The 15,794-nt window shown below is 44.9% G+C and overlaps 1 protein-coding gene across 4 annotated transcripts in view; it reads right to left on the reverse strand.

The window, feature by feature from the left end:
* Positions 1–15,794, reverse strand: part of TANGO2 (transport and golgi organization 2 homolog) — a 179,181-nt gene that overhangs the window by 16,927 nt on the left and 146,460 nt on the right. For all 4 annotated transcript variants that reach the window (XM_027859384.1, XM_027859383.1, XM_027859385.1 and 1 more), the window contains one exon: positions 6,179–6,249. In XM_027859384.1, the coding sequence (XP_027715185.1) occupies positions 6,179–6,249 (71 nt within the window). The remainder of the gene's footprint in view (positions 1–6,178; positions 6,250–15,794) is intronic.

Consider the following 15,794-nt stretch of genomic DNA (forward strand, 5'->3'; position numbering starts at 1 on the left):
TCATCTACTTGTTACCCACTAGGCTTTTCCTTGGGTGCAGAGTTCCTAACAAAAATGTTAAGACAGCGTATATTTCATGACCTGTCTCCCTGAGATACCACAGCCATCTCACAAAAACAAAACTAACAATGTTTTTAACATTTGGTTCTACCCAATAAATGGACTATCAGATTATTATGAGGAAGTTGTATAACAGCAGTATTTTATATTAAAATAACCATCTTGCACATTCCCAGAATACTCCCTGGACTGCTCCTGGCTGTGTTAAATCCATATTTCTGTTAATGTATTTTCAGGAGAATAGGCTTTCAGGAAAAGGGTTGTCTTGTGATTTACACTTGTCAAGTACAGATTTCATCACTTTTCATCTCCTTCAAACAATTCCTTAGCTAATTTCTATTTTCTCCTTATCATTAGATACACTACAAGATTCATATCCTAGTACTGGGCAGGAGACTGTATTGTTTCTGATGCTCATTTGATAAAGGTCATGTTTTCCACAGTGTTAAACATTAGATCGTTTAATTGTTTCTGTGATTTTTATCAATGACTGATGTTCTAGGTTTAATTAAAAGTGAAATAACAACAACAACAATAACTCCAAAGGTCCATAGAAAAACACATTAGCAGACTCCCTGTCACCAAGCTGACCATCCATTAGAGACATGGCATCAAGGACATCAAAGATGTGTCCAGAAGAATAGGTAGACCAGCTGTTGTGACAATGACAGGCAATGACTTGGGAGCGACAGCGGGACCCCCCGAGCCACTAAAGAGCCAAAGGACGGCCTTCACTCCACCAGGGCCTGCTGGGAGCATCCCAAGGGAAACACAGATCAGAAGGTGTGGACGGTTGGGTGACCTGGGCTCGTGGTAAGGGACACCCCTTATATCTTGGGAATGGCAAATTGTGCCAAGGTAAATAGAAGATTCCTTGGGAGACTTTACCATCCTATACTGCTCTTTAGTCCTACTGGGTGACACAATTCACTTCTGCGGAAGAAGCACCACATAGGTGAGGTTGACATCATGACCTCCACCAAGGGTGTGTGTGCCTGCCTGCAGACTTGAGAGAGGATGGAGATTTCCAGTCATCAGAGGCATAAGATGGCCAGCATATGAGGAGTCGGGGCTGCTCTGGCTTAATGGATTTCTTCCCCAAGAAACCTGATCAGACATGTCTCTCTAAGGGGATGAGGGGAGCTGCATCCCCTGGAACCAGTGCTGCGTCTTTGCTGACTATCCTTCCCAAGAGATTGTTAATAAACTTCCAATGCTGGGTCTGAAACACCAGAGGGCTTGAGTCAGGTCTGGCCCAGAACTGGTCTTTTGTCTTCCCTCTTGTATCTTAAGTGTGTTGGCTAACGAGGGCCAATGCCATGAGCATCTGGAACACATGGCAATTAATCAAAACCTGGTTAATATTGGCTGCAGAGAAGACTAATTAGCAAATCCATAACTCACGCCTACATTTCCATATATATTTTAAAAGTTAATCATTAAATGAAGCTTTATGCCTTGAATATGCCTTTAATACATGATCATATTAATTATATTATAATAATATAATTATAAATTATAGATAATATATATTATATAAATATATTTAGATATAATAATATAATATGTAATAAATAAGGCTTTAATAAATGAAAGCATTGCCTGAGTCTAGTTCCCCAGTATAAAATGTAAAGCCCCTGAACTCAGCTCAGGCTGTAGGGGTCAGAGCTGGAAAGGACCTGAGAGAACTGCTATTGGAAACATTTTGTTCAGATGAATGGTTACCTAGCCCTGCCAGCCCCACTTTGTACGTGTGCGGTTCGTTTTAAAAAGCTATGTGTATGACTGTTTATATCTAATAAATTTCATCTTCTTACATTTGGCCCAACATATTGGCCTGGCAAGATATTCCTGAATTCTAACTCATTGGATTCACTACTGACATTAGTCTTCTACTACATTAGCTGTCCCTCCCAGCTTCGTATCATATGCAGGTAGGCCTTTATCTAAGTAGCTGATTAGGATGTTCACTGGCCCAGATTCCTGGGGCACTCCCCTGGAGACCTCTTTCTAAGCTAACATGCAGATATCACTGGTCTCTTCTTTGAGATCCAGTCATTGAGTCATTTTCTGAAATCACCTAACTGTGCTCTTGTCTAGCCTACTCTGCCCTACCTCATCCCAGAAACATCAACTTTTGGAGTTGGAAAGGACCCCTGGGCCCACGAAGTCCAACCTCTCTTTGTCCTGGAATCCCTTTGACACCATCCCTAGAAGAGTCATTCAGCTTAGGCGGGGCGACCGCCAATAAGAGAGAAAACACCATTACTTGGATGCCTCTAGTTGCTAGGAAGCATTTTCTCTATTTACTCTAAATTTGTATCTTGACAACTTCCATCCATGCTGGTTGTTCTGAGGCCCTGCATAATTCTAACCGCTCTTCCACAGGAAAGTAAAACCAATTGGCATGACTGCATCCAACAGTCCACGCAACATTCGACATCCATAACTGTCCACCTCACCAACAAAAAGAAGAAGCTGCTATGCTCTTTCAAGCATCAGTGTGGTGATGCAACGATCATATTTTAATAATAACAACTCCCAATGACATGATACTTTCAGGTTTGAAAAGCTCTTTTTCAAAAGATACTTGTGCAGTGAGCAGTATAAGTGGACCCATTTTACAGCTGAAGGAACTGAGGTCTCAGAGGCAAAATGACTGCTGTACAGTCACACAGCAAATGAGGGAGTCTTTGAGGCAGGGTTCAAACCACTTAGAGTCTCCTGACTCTAAGTCCACTGGTCTTTGTATGAGGCCTAGCTTCCTTTCCTGTTACATTCACTGGTCTTTCAGCACCTTGGCATATATTTTGTTAGTCCTGGTCTCTTGGACTCCTTAAAAACAACCAGGGCTCTCTTACTCTTTCCCTACTCATCTTGGACTTAATGTCTTTATTAGCCATTTTTTTATGTCCTTTGTGGCCCCAAAATGAGTCTCTTTTGGCAAAACAAAGTAGGAGCTGTCTGAATAGTTCTTTTTTGCCCTCTATCCTCTATGAACAGCATCCTCGTCCTGTATTCTTTGCCCATTCTGCGCTCTGGTGTTTCTGCTCCTTGTATTCTGGGATCACACCTTGCTCTGGGATTTGTGCTCTATTACCTGCCATGGCCACCATCTCCTGTATGACTTTCACTCAAATGGATCTGGGATCTTGCTGATTTGAAAGTCCCTTTCAACTAAGCAGACTTGCCTCGTCCACATCTGTCCATCGTGCTCTCCTCCCGAGTCATCTGTGTTCCCCCTGGAGTGTGAGAACGAGGGACCTGTGTCTGTCCCCTGTCATTCCTCATCCTATTCTGAGCATAGACTTCTGGGTGACTAGGGAAGCAGCAGGATACAGTGGAAAGAACACTGACTCCAGAGTCAGAAGACTCAGTTTCAAATCCTTCAATCCTCTGGGATCTCAGGCAAGTCACCTCCTCTCTTCGGGCCTCAGTTTCTTCACCTGTCGAAGGAGGGGGTTTGGATGCAATGGCCTCTGAGGGCCTTCCGGCTCCAGGGCTGCCAGGACCTGTTCACTGCCAGCTCCTCCTCCTCCAGACATCTCTTCTGCTCCACGCTGCAGCCGGCTCCTACCCACCGTGCTTCTCTCCCCTGCCTCTTGTCCAACACTCATTTTTAGTTCTTCAGAGACTTGTCTTCTGTGTCCTGCTGTCTTCCAGCAGCACCTTCTCCCAGCTGGATTTCTTGGCTCCCTCCTTGGATGGCATCTTCTGTGCATTCCTGTCCCTGTCTTCTGCCTTTGCTCTCCCTTCTCCATTGCAGCCAGGCTCCATGGTATGGCAGATCTTGGTTTGGTCTACGTCAGCAGCTTCCCCCTTCCCCTTCCAACATCATTTACAGCCTTCTTGACCAGATTTGTAAGACTCCAGGCAAACCTAATTTTTACTAGCTCCTGTTGGGTGGATTCCCTACCTAGCCAATAGCCCAAAACATTTCTCTGATAATCCTTGGTCCAAACATCCCAAACCCATTCTCAGACAGTACCACAATAAGTCATCCATTTAAAGGTTCCTGTTTGTTGTCTAAGACCTCCTCATTCTTAGCAAAGCTTTCTAGATTCCTCTTGGCAGCACCCTTTGGTCCCATGTGCATTATTAGCGGTGGGTAGTTATGGATGAGCCTTGGGAGGGTCTCTGTCATCTCCTGGAGACATGGACCTCCCACAAAGCCAGAGGCTTCTCTGTGGTTTATGTCAAGGTCAATGGGCCTCCTCGCAGGGAATCCTTAGTCCTTCTTGCTCATTTCTTCTTCCTTGGCCCTTTCTTGGATCATCTCTCAGCTAGGGGCACCTGGGCATCCTCAACGCTACGACCTCCTCAGAGGGTGCAGGAAATCTTAACTTTTGTTTGCCTGGTGTCAAAGTAACCCTAACTAGAGTCCAACTTTGGACTCGGGGGATGATTTATAGGAGTAAGTTCCAGAAGGCTGAGAGTTAATCCTTTCAGGGCTGGGCTGTAACATCTTTATTTTAATGGTTAAATTTTCTTTTGGCTGGTAAATTTGTGTTGGGAAAGATTAAAAGCAAAAGGAGAAGGTGACAGCAGAGGTTGAGATGGACAGAGAGTGTCATGGAAGCAATGACCATCAACTTAGACAGACTTGGGGAGATAGCGGAGGACAGACGGGCCTGGCATGTCATGATCCACGGGATCACGAAGAGTTGGATGTGACTTGAATGACTGAACAATAAAAAATAACTGCTACATTAAATTTAAGAAGGTTTAAATCACATGCCCCAACTGCAGAAGCACAGACTTCTGGAACTAGTGGGGCCCTCAGGATCTAGTCCAGCCCGTACTCGAAAGGAACCTTCCATGAAAACACTGACGTGCTGCCATTTCCTCCGACTTCAAGCCTAAATCCGCCCCTGCTGGCTCTGCGCTCGCTCGAGGGTCAACCAGAGCAAGAAGAACCTTTTTTTCTGAGTGACAGAGCTTCACCTGCTCGAGACAGTGATGGACGGAGCACCCCCCACGCCTTCTCTCCTCTAGGCTACACAGGCCCACACCCTCCCACTGTGGCTCCTCTCCAAGGGATAGCCTGTAGCTCATCGAGGCCTGGAAATTGTGGTGCCGAGACCTGCACATACGGTGCCCCAGGAGAAGTCTGATGAGGGCAGACCACCGTGTGCCTTCACTGGCGCGCTGTGGGAAGCTACCCCCCCCCCCCATGGCAACAGGAGAGGGACGGTCTCAAGGGTGAGTCTTGGGAGGCTCCAAAGGAACAAGATTCCTTGGAGTGCCCAGGAAAGACTGAAAAATGGTCAGTGGGAGGGAAAATTAACTCTAGGAGGAAAGGCAGAAGAGCTCAGGCCATCTAATGGAGCGGACAGCACTCAGGACTCCCGAGGCTCTGCCGTCTCATCTGTGTGACCCTTGCTTCAGGATGTAGGCCATTCAGACTTGTCCATCTGGTGCAGCCTTGGCTGGGTCCTACCCCAAGTTCACCATAGAGGTTCTACCCAAAGCACCGAGGGCCTTCAGGGCACCGGTGCCAGTGGACACACGGGCTGTCCACTGGTCGTGAGCTCTCATCAGGTGATCCACCCACCTGCTTTTCCAATTACACTTTTATCTCTTTGACAACATCTTTAAAAAGGTACATCAACCATTCAATCCTGAAGGACTGAGTAAGCAACTGGAAAAGGAATACCTATATGTTCCAAAATTAAAAACAGGCAGAAATAGTAAAGTTTGCTTGAGACCATTAGTGAGGAGGCCACATCTAGGGAAACTGATTGGGAGGCAGCGTGGGGCAGAAGGAGAGCCAGTTCTGCAGTCGGGAGACCCCAGTTTACATCCCAGCCCTGGCATTTACTGGCTGTGGCCCTGGGCAGGCCACTTCACCCCAACAAGACTCGGTTTTCTCTTCTGTAAAACGGGGATAACAATACTTGGCTGCTGGTTTTAAAGACACTTTGTGCAATGTAAACTTCTACATAAACAAGAGATATTATCATTGCTAAAAAGGAAATTAAATGACAAGAGAAGAGAACAATGAAATAGGAAGTCAAATGCTTTTTCTCTACCAAGCTACTGAATAGTCATCCATTAATAAAACACGTGTGAAATTAAGCACGATATTCATAACATTCATTTTATGAAGATAACTTACCTGGTGTTAATATGATAGGCTCTTGCTCACCTCGGTTTCCGTAGTAGCAAAACACATCTCCCTTGGTGGTGCTGACAGAGAGAAAGAAAGAGAAGGAAGGGAGGAAAGAAGAGAGAGAGATGGAAGGAAAGAGAAGAAAGAAGACAGGTGAGTCAAAATGACAGCCTGGAGGTTCAATATCAAGCAAAAGTATTTCAGGTTGTTTTCAGAACTGTTGATGTTAGTGCACGGCCCCAGGGTCACAGGGATGTTCTTCTGGCTGCGTCATTTGTCTCTGTCTGGCACCAGCCAGGCTCTTGAAATGCCATGGGAGAGGAAGCATGTTGGCTCCCCAAGTCACTGCTGGCTGGCTGTTAGCTGGGCTTGTCCAGAACCCTGTCTATGTTCAAGCTCGGCTATGATAGAGTTACCTCAGTCTGCTTTGTTAATTTCCTACTTCCTTGGCTTCGAAGCAATGATTTGTTGAGTCAAACTGTGCACTTTCCCCCAGCACTCCATTTAAATTTCCAAGTTGTTAGAAGGCTATTGGCTTGAGAGGGGGCTCAGAGGATGGGGAGTTTTCAGAAGCCTTTTTCTGATGCACTTTGTAGCAATATTGAGAGACTGTTTAAAAGTATATTGTGGAGGGGGAGAAGGGTCATTCGGGCTCCTGAAGGTACCTCTCCCCGCCCCTCACACCAGGCAGCTGGGGAAGGGCTCCGACAGCAGCAGCTGCAGCAGTAGCAGCAGCGGCTGCCTAAGGGCAGTGCCCATAACAGCCCCAGCAGAGCCCGGTCAGCTCATTGACTGGGCATGGCCACACCCAGTGTAGTGTGGGTCTTTCTGTAAGCAAAATGGAGTTTTTGAAAAGCTCCTTCATGTTGACAGCTGTGCCAGCCGGGTCAGTTTGACTTTTCTGTTTTTTATTATTAAGAACGAAGGAATTGTGAGCTGCCATTAGATGGCTCACTCTCAACGTGTTTTAGCCTTTCTTCTAACAGGAAAGAGAATTCCTCAAATCTCTATTAGTTTGGACACAGCCATGAGAACCCATCCAGGTGATTTTTCAAAACAAATACACATATACTGGATGATATGATTCATTACATAAGCTTCAGAAATTCTACATGCTGCAAATGAATTTTCATCTTTACCTGCAATGGTACAAATACCTCAATTCAAGTATCTAAACTTTAACAAATATTTATTCAATACTGGCTACAAAACAGTATTTTGCATCCTTCCTTCCCCCAGTAAACTGTAAGCCTCTTAAGGGAAGGGAATGTTTTTGTCTTTTCTCTGAGTCCTTAGCATTTTGCACGGTGCCTTACACAGAGCAGGTGGTCAAAAAATGCTTTGATTCGTTCATTCACCCGCCATTTAGGGGCTACTATGTGTGAGGCACGGTGCTAGGGTTTAGAGAAAATAGAAGCTAGAACATGGTCTAGGCCCTCATGAACCTTGCTGCCTAATGGGGGCAGGAGAGGGATGTTAACGGTTATTCCTTGTATATCCGTGGTGTTGTATGTTAACCTGTGTAACGGCAGGCTGGCCAGGCTCTGGAGCAGGGGCCGATATTAGGAGTAATTGAAGAGAGGAATTGAAACAAGGGGTGTTTTCTTTCTCACTCAGTATCTTCCCAAACAACTGTTGGGAATTATTGTTGCTGCTGTTAGAATGGGACACCTCATCACGAGCAGGTCCCCTCCTCCCTCCAAAGCCCTCCTAGGGATGCGGTGAGCTTTAGGCTTTGCAGAGGGAGGGAGTGATAGCAGTCAAAGTCATTCATTGCACACAAACATGCTGTAAAAGGGCAGCCCATGCCCTACTGGAGTGTGCCAACTATGCCATTCTTGGTCTCGGTGGCCACTCAGACTCCCCAGGTAAGGACTGAGGCCCTTCGGTCAACACCTCCAGTAGTGGGGTAGGGGTGAGGGTGGTTCCTTACGAAGAAGAAATGAATTGAAACATGATGACTTTTCTGCCTGCCATCTAAAGTTGTTTCTTATCAATTAAGAGAGAAGGTCTTGATTGATTCTAATTTATGGTTGAGTTAAAAGTACACTCACTAGGTGTGCATGTGTGTGTTAGGATAGCAAAGGAAATCCTGCATTTGGGTGGCTGTGCACTTTCATCTCAGCTAACTGCAGAATCATTATGTAGATAATGAATATTTAAAAAATTTACATACTTGAATTTGTACATTTGTACCAGAGTCACTACAGATTTAAAGACATTCAGGATTTTCTCTTTAGCAAACTTATTTTCTGTCTCTGTGCTGAAAGGCCCACCATGGAGGGAGGTTACCCTGGGGTCTCCATAGTTCTGCCAGCAAAGCCAGGCTCTGGGAGGTCCTGCCAAAGGAGAAAGGCTTCTTGGGAGGCCCCAGGGTCTAACTGTGTATTCCCTGACTGGCTGCTGACCTAAGTAAGTGTGCCAAGCTTCTGCACCTGACTGGCCATACAGCATGAAAATTGAGGCCTTTCTTTGTCTCCCCAGCACCTAGCACACAGTAGGTGCTCAATAAATCCTTGTTGATGGCTCGATGGTTGGAAGATCATGCAGTAACTGAGGGGCTGCAATCAGCTCCGATGGAGCGCATGCCCACATCAGTGGAATGCCAGAACCTTGAAGCAGAGGAGTAAAATGAAATGATAATTCGGCAGACGGTAACCGTGCCCATCTCTCAGCACAGGGCTGCTGTGAGGCATAGGAGCGCTTTTCCTCTCCCAGGACATCCCAGTCCATTACTGGACAGCTGAGGGTGGCGACTCATTCTCATTCAATCAGGCCCCAAACCTGCCTCCTCCCTGGAACTTCCCCTCACTGGCCCCAGGTTTTGACCTCTGGGACTAAGGAGGACAAATTGAATGAATTTTTCTTCCAAAGGACAAGCCTTCAAGTGTTTAAAGAGAGGACTTAGGGTTCACTGAGCATTTATTAAACACCTGCTGTATGCTAGGCACTCTACTAAGTGCTGGGGATACAAAGTAGGGCAAAAAACGGTCCCTGCACTTGAGGAGCGCCCAGTCTAACAGGGAGAGGAAATGCAGACAACTATATACCACACAATACAGAGACAGGACAAATGGAAACAGTCAGCAGAGGGAAGTCACCGGCCTGGAGGGCCATGGGAAAGGCTCCCAAAGATGGTGGCGTTTTAGCTGGAAGCTGATGGTGATCAGGGAAGCCAGGAGGCCGAGACGGGGAGCAGGAGCATTCCAGGCATTGGGGGCAGCCAGGGCAGATGCTAGGAGGGACATAGGGGAGGGCTGGCACCCAGGCCCTGCTTTCCTCTACCGCTCCTCACTGGATCTGGTTTTGAGTTTCTCCTTCCCAGCCAGGCTCTGGAAACTCCTCTTGGTAACATCCTTCCTAAAATGTGGCGTGTAAAGCCAACCACACTGCTCCACTCCCAGAGAAGTCTGATAAAGGTGGCGGACAGCAGCGCCATTGCTCCACCCCCTGCACCTCAGGCCTCATCCTTCGTGCTCATCCAACCCCAGAGGACCTTCAGCTCTTTTGTTTTAACCCAAACATCTCCTACAACTGCAGTGTGTCATGCGTCAACTCAGGGAAGGCGCACCCCATGGAAACAAGTGCATGATCCAGGTCAGTCTTCTTAAGGGTCTAAACTTTTATCCTAGCCAGTTTCAATGGGAATCTTTCTAAAATTTATGATCTGGTTCCATGACTTCTCAAACGTTGGCTACAGGACAGAATGCAAATGAGTCTGATGACCTACTTCACAAGGCCTTCAGAAACCTCCAAGCACCACAGCAGACATGGGAACATTTTGATGAGGATGATGTCTTGGAGTGGAACTATAAAGTACGGAAAACAGAGATGCCCTTGAAGTCACAGGGATTTAGAGAGCAATGCTGCCCTATATCGGCTTTTAAAGTTTGCAAAATTCTTTCCTTCCATCATTGCATTTGACTCTATAACAACCCCATGAGGAAAGAGTTACAGATGGCATCACCCCCATCTTACGCCAAAGAAAATGAGGCTCAGATTTCCACTACTTGACCTTGGTCACACAACTAGTGTCAGAGGTGGGGCCTGTACCCAGGTCCAACACCCCATCCCTGATGCCCAAATGACCTCTGACCTGTGGGGGTTGAGCTCTTGTGTTTTTCTGTGGCCTCCTTCACCGCTGGCAGTGGCTGCTGTCCTACATGCTGCCATCAGGGTGCCAGAAGAGAAACGAGTAACTGAGGAAAAAATCTTTGCAAAAAGTCTCCCTGACAAAGGGCTATTTCCAAGATATATAAAGAACTGATTTGATTTGAATTTATAAGATGACCCTCCAGGGGAATCAAACAAAGAAGGAAAAGACTCATCTGGATAAGTGCAACTCTTGTGGTAGTCAAAAGTTAGAAACTAAGGGAGTGTCCCATTGGAGAATGGCTAAACCAATGATGCACACAGTATAATGGAATATTATTGTGCCATAAGAAATGACAAAATGGACAATTTCAGAGGAAACCAGGAAGACCATGACGAACTGATGCAGAACAAAGGCAGAATGATTTATGCAACGCAGCAATACTATAGAGAAAAACAGCACGAACAGCCGCTGGCACTCTGGTCAATGCAATGATAAATCAGGAGGCCAAAAGAATGAAGATGAAACACCAGTCACCTTCTGTCACAAAGAGGATGAACTTAAATGGCCCAGACGGCACACGGCTCCAGGTGTGGCTAATGTGGGAGTTTGCTTTGCTGGATCATGCAGATATATGTGGAGGGATTTGTTGTTCAGGTCTAAAAAAATGTGTTTAATGGGTTGGGGGTGGGAAGGACAGGTTAATAAAAGAGATTTGGTATTTGAAAAATCAGAACAATAAACCATCATAAAAAATAGAATTTGATGATTATGTCAAGTATGAAGCTTCACTGCAAAAGGCCTTTAGGAAGGAGAGTTAGGCCACGTCCAGTTTAGCTTCCTGTGTGAAGGGTCTGTAGGATTAAGGGTCTACAAAATCTTCCGCAGGGAGCCAACCTCCAGCCCCTGTGTGAATGGGGCATGGTTATCTATTCCCATATTGGTAGATCCTCTTTCCCAGGACACGGCTCCCCTACAGCAGGCCAGCAGAATCAAGTGCAAAACGCTGTTGGCTATTGGATAACAGAGTATTGAATAACAGAGTATGAAAAGAAGGTTTTGGGATGTGCTTTTAATTTTAAGCCGGGTCCAGGTCAGGTTCTCAAATCGTGGAAGCTCTCTTGCAGCCCCGCTGGACAGCTCGCCTTTCTCTTTGCCTCACTGTTCCCTTTGTCTCACTCCTCTTTGCCTCTTGATTTCACCTTGGTTCAATTCAAATGCTATATCCTCTTTTCTTAAAGAACCTCCTCATCCCACAGAATCTTGAGCTGGAAGGGACTTTAGAAGTCATCCATCTAGTTCAACCCATACCTGAACAACCCCCCACCCCACCCCTGCCTCACTGGGATTAACATTCCGCATTTGCTTGAAGACCACCAGTGAGGGGGAGCCCACTACCACCTGTGAAGAGCTCCGATACTTAGAAGATCTTTTCTTATACCAAGCTGATCATAGTCCTTTGGTGTTTTCTGCACACCTCCCACCTGTCTCCCATGTACTTATTATATAATATTATAGTTAGCTGGCTTTCCATCTTCTCTCCCTATTAAACTGAAAGCTCCATGAAGGCAAGGAATGTAACTTCTCCAAACTTTGTATCTTACTGAGCTCCTAGAATAGAACCTAATCAATCTTCACTTAATAAATGACTGAAATTTGGTCAACTGTATTTTCTGACAATTTCTTTTCTTTTCATCTTTTTTCACTTATTTTTTCTTAATTTATTTATTTTTAGTTTTCAACATTCACTTCCACAAGATTTTGAGTTCCAAATTTTCTCCCCATCTCTCCCCTCCCCCTCCCAAGATGGGGTGCATTCTGATTACCCTTTACCCTAATCTGCCCTCCCTTCTATCACCCCCCCCATTCCCTTCCCCTTCTATTTTCCTGTAGGGCAGGATAGATTTCTATATCCCATTGCCTGTATATCTTATTTCCCAGTTACAGGTAAAAACAATTTTTAACATTTGTTTTTAAAACTTTGGGTTCCAGATTCTCTCCCTTCCTCTCTCCCCACTCACCCTCACTGAGAAGGCAAGCAACTCGATACAGGTTATACATGTGAAGTCATGCAAAACACTTCCATAGTAGTAATGTTGTGAAAAATGAAGTATATTTCCCTTCATCCTATCCTGTCCCCCATTTATTCTATTCTCTCTTTTGACCGTGACTCTCCTCAGAAGTGTTTGCTTCTGATTACCCCCTCCCCCGATCTGCTCTCCCTTTCATCATCCCTTCCCCTCTTAGACCCTTTCCCCCTATTTTTCTGTAGGGTAAGATAGATTTCCATACCCAATTGAGTGTGTATGTTATTCTCTCCTTAAGCCAAACCCAATGAGAATAAGATTCACTCATTCCCTCTCACCATCTCCTACTTCCCCTCCACTGTAAAAGTTTTTTCTTGTCTTTTTTATGTGAGATAATTTACCCCATTCTACCTCTCCCTTTCTCCTTCTCCCAGTATAATCCTCTCACCCTTTAATTTTTTAGATATCACCCCTTCATCTTCAACTCACCCTGTGCCCTCTATCTAACCATTTATATATCTAATATATATACACATATTTTTTTTCCCTCCAACTACCCTAATACTGACAAAGGTTTCATGAGTTACAAATATCTTTCCATGCAAGAATGTAAACAGTTTAACTTTAATAAGTCTCTTATGATTTCTCTTTCCTGTTTACCTTTTCATGCTTCTCTTGAGTCTTGTATCTGAAAATCAGATTTTCTATTCAGCTCTGGTCTTTTCATCAAGAATGCTTGAGGGGGCAGCTAGGTGGCCCAGTGGACAGAGCACTGGCCCTGGATTCAGGAGGACCCGAGTTCAAATCCAGCCTCAGACACATAACACTTACTAGCTGTGTGACCCTGGGCAAGTCACTTAACCCCCATTGCCCAACCAAAAACCAAAAAAAAAAAAAAAAAGAAGTATTTTTGGGGCAGCTAGGTGGTGCAGTGAATAGAGCACCGGCCCTGAAGTCAGGAGGACCTGAGTTCAAATCCGGGCTCAGACCAAACACTGGACACTTAACTAGCTGTGTGACCCTGGGCAAGTCACTTAACCCCAACTGCTTTAATTAAAAAAAAAAGATAAAAAAATATTTAAAAGAATGCTTGAAAGTCCTCTATTTCACTGAATGTCCATTTTTCCCCTGAAGGATTATACTCAGTTTTGCTGGGTAGGCGATTCTTGGCTGTAATCCTATCTCCTTGGACCTCCAGAATATTATATTCCACGTCCTCCAGTCCCTTAATGTAGAGGCTGCAAAATCTTGTGTTATCTTGATTGTGTTTCCACAATACTTGAATTGTTTCTTTCTGGCTGCTTGCAGTATTTTCTCCTTGACATGGGCACTCTGGAATTTGGCTACAACATTCCTAGGAGTTTTCCTTTGGGGATCTCTTTCAGGAGGTGATTGGTGGATTCTTTCAATTTCTATTTGACCCTCCGGTTCTAGAATACCAGGGCAGTTTTTCTTGATAATTTCTTGAAAGATGATGTCTAGGCTCTTTTTCTGATCATGGCTTTCAGATAGTCCAATAATTTTTAAATTATCTCTCCTGGATTTACTTTCCAGGTCAGTTGTTTCTCCAATGAGATATTTCACATTGTCTTCTATTTTTCATTCTTTTGGTTTTGTTTTACAATTTCTTGATTTCTCACAAAGTCATTAGTTTCCATTTGTTCCATTCTAATTTTTAAGGAAGTATTTTCTTCAGTGAGCTTTTGGACCTCCTTTTCCATTTGGCCAATTCTGCTTTTTAAGGCATTCTTCTCCTCATTGGCTTTGTGGATCTCTTTTGCCATTTGGGTTAGTCTATTTTTTAAGGTGTTATTTTCTTCAGTATTTTTTTGGGTCTCCTTTAGCAAGCTGTTGACTTGTTTTTCATGATTTTCTTGCATCACTCTCATTTCTCTTCCCAGTTTTTCCTGTGCTTCTCTTACTTCTCAAAATCCTTTTTGAGCTCTCCCATAACCAGAGACCAATTCATACTTTTCTTGGAGGCTTTGGATGTAGGAGCTTTGACTTTGTTGTCTTCTTCTGACTGTATGTTTTGATCTTCTTTGTCACCAAAGAAAGATTCTATAGTCTGACTCTTTTTGTGCGCTGTTTGCTCATTTTCCCGGCCCATTACTTGAGTTATAAACCCTCTGCTTCTAGTGTGGAGAATGTACTGTCCCAAGCTTCAGGGGTTTTGTGCAGCTGTTTTCAGAGATACTTCTAGGGACCTGTAAATTTGCAGGTCTTCCAAGGTGGTATGATCAAGGGTGAGGTGTCTACTCCTTTCCTGGCCTGTGCTCTGGTCTATGAGTGACCACAAACATTCTTTTCTGCCTTGGAACTGTGAGGAGGATTTCCTTCTCCACTGCCACCACAAGCTCCACCATGCCAGCGCTCCTCCTCACCCCAGGACCACTATCCAGAACTGTGACCCAGAGCCAAGCACAGGCAAAGCAACAGCAAAGAGATCCCTGCAATCCCCCTCTGATCAGCCACTAGATCCCCTCTCCACCTGTGGGTTGGGAGCTCTCAAAGCAGCCACTGCCCTGGGGCTGGACCATGCTCCTCTCTCTCTCTCTGAGGTCACAGACCTTTCCTCCTGACCTTCTAAGTTGTCTTTGGTGCGTTGAGAAGTCTGGAAATTGCCACAGCTCCTCTTGATTCAATCCCCTGAGGACTGTTCCAGGTTCACTGGGGCCTGGTCTTTGCCTATATGGTCCATGCTGAACCACACTCCTCTCCCAGCCCAGAGCAACAGACCATTCCAATCAACCATCCAGGTTGTCTTGGGCTAGAAATTTGTTTCGCTCTGTCTTTTTGTGAGTTCTGTTGCTCTAGAATTTGTTTAGAGCCATTTTTTACAGGTGTTTGGATGGGTTTGGGGGAGAGTGCAAGCACGTCACTGCTTTTACTCTGCCATCTTGGTTCTGCTCCCTGACAATTTCTTGACAGTTTTTGTAAACCCCCACATTTTCTAGATTACAGGGATAGTACATCATTAGTAGAAAATTAAACTGTACCCTTAAAAATCAGGAATTCATTGTATTATTATTTATGATCTCTTCTATAAATGAACAGAATTTGCTAAATGTAATGACTTGAGCTAGGGTTACATGAACCATACTTGTCTGATAACCACTGCATTTCCCTGGATCTCTTTCCATAAAACTGAAGCATGGCTTATGATTACTCTTTGGCCATTTATTTTTGTCATCTTCAAGATGAGAAGAGCAATGATGACCCAAAGGACTAGGACATTCTGATGTGTGTCTACCTCCCCTCTCCCTCCACTAGAGCCATGCCCTTTCCCTGAAATCACCTTGTATTCCTTTATGTAGAAGAGTCCCAGATTCCTGCTCTCTTAGAATGTAACCCCCTTGAGAGCAGGAATGATTGAAGTTTTGGCTTTGTGTCCCGAGCGCCTGGCATGGACTAGGGGTTTAACACATGCTCACTGATTAATTGAACAAATTAAAAAAGCCTTTGCAATGAGTATTACTACATTTTGCTCAAACTCCAAGGC

This window comes from Vombatus ursinus, unplaced genomic scaffold (genome assembly GCF_900497805.2).
Source record: "Vombatus ursinus unplaced genomic scaffold, bare-nosed wombat genome assembly UNPS02014167.1, whole genome shotgun sequence".
Lineage (NCBI taxonomy): Eukaryota > Metazoa > Chordata > Mammalia > Diprotodontia > Vombatidae > Vombatus > Vombatus ursinus.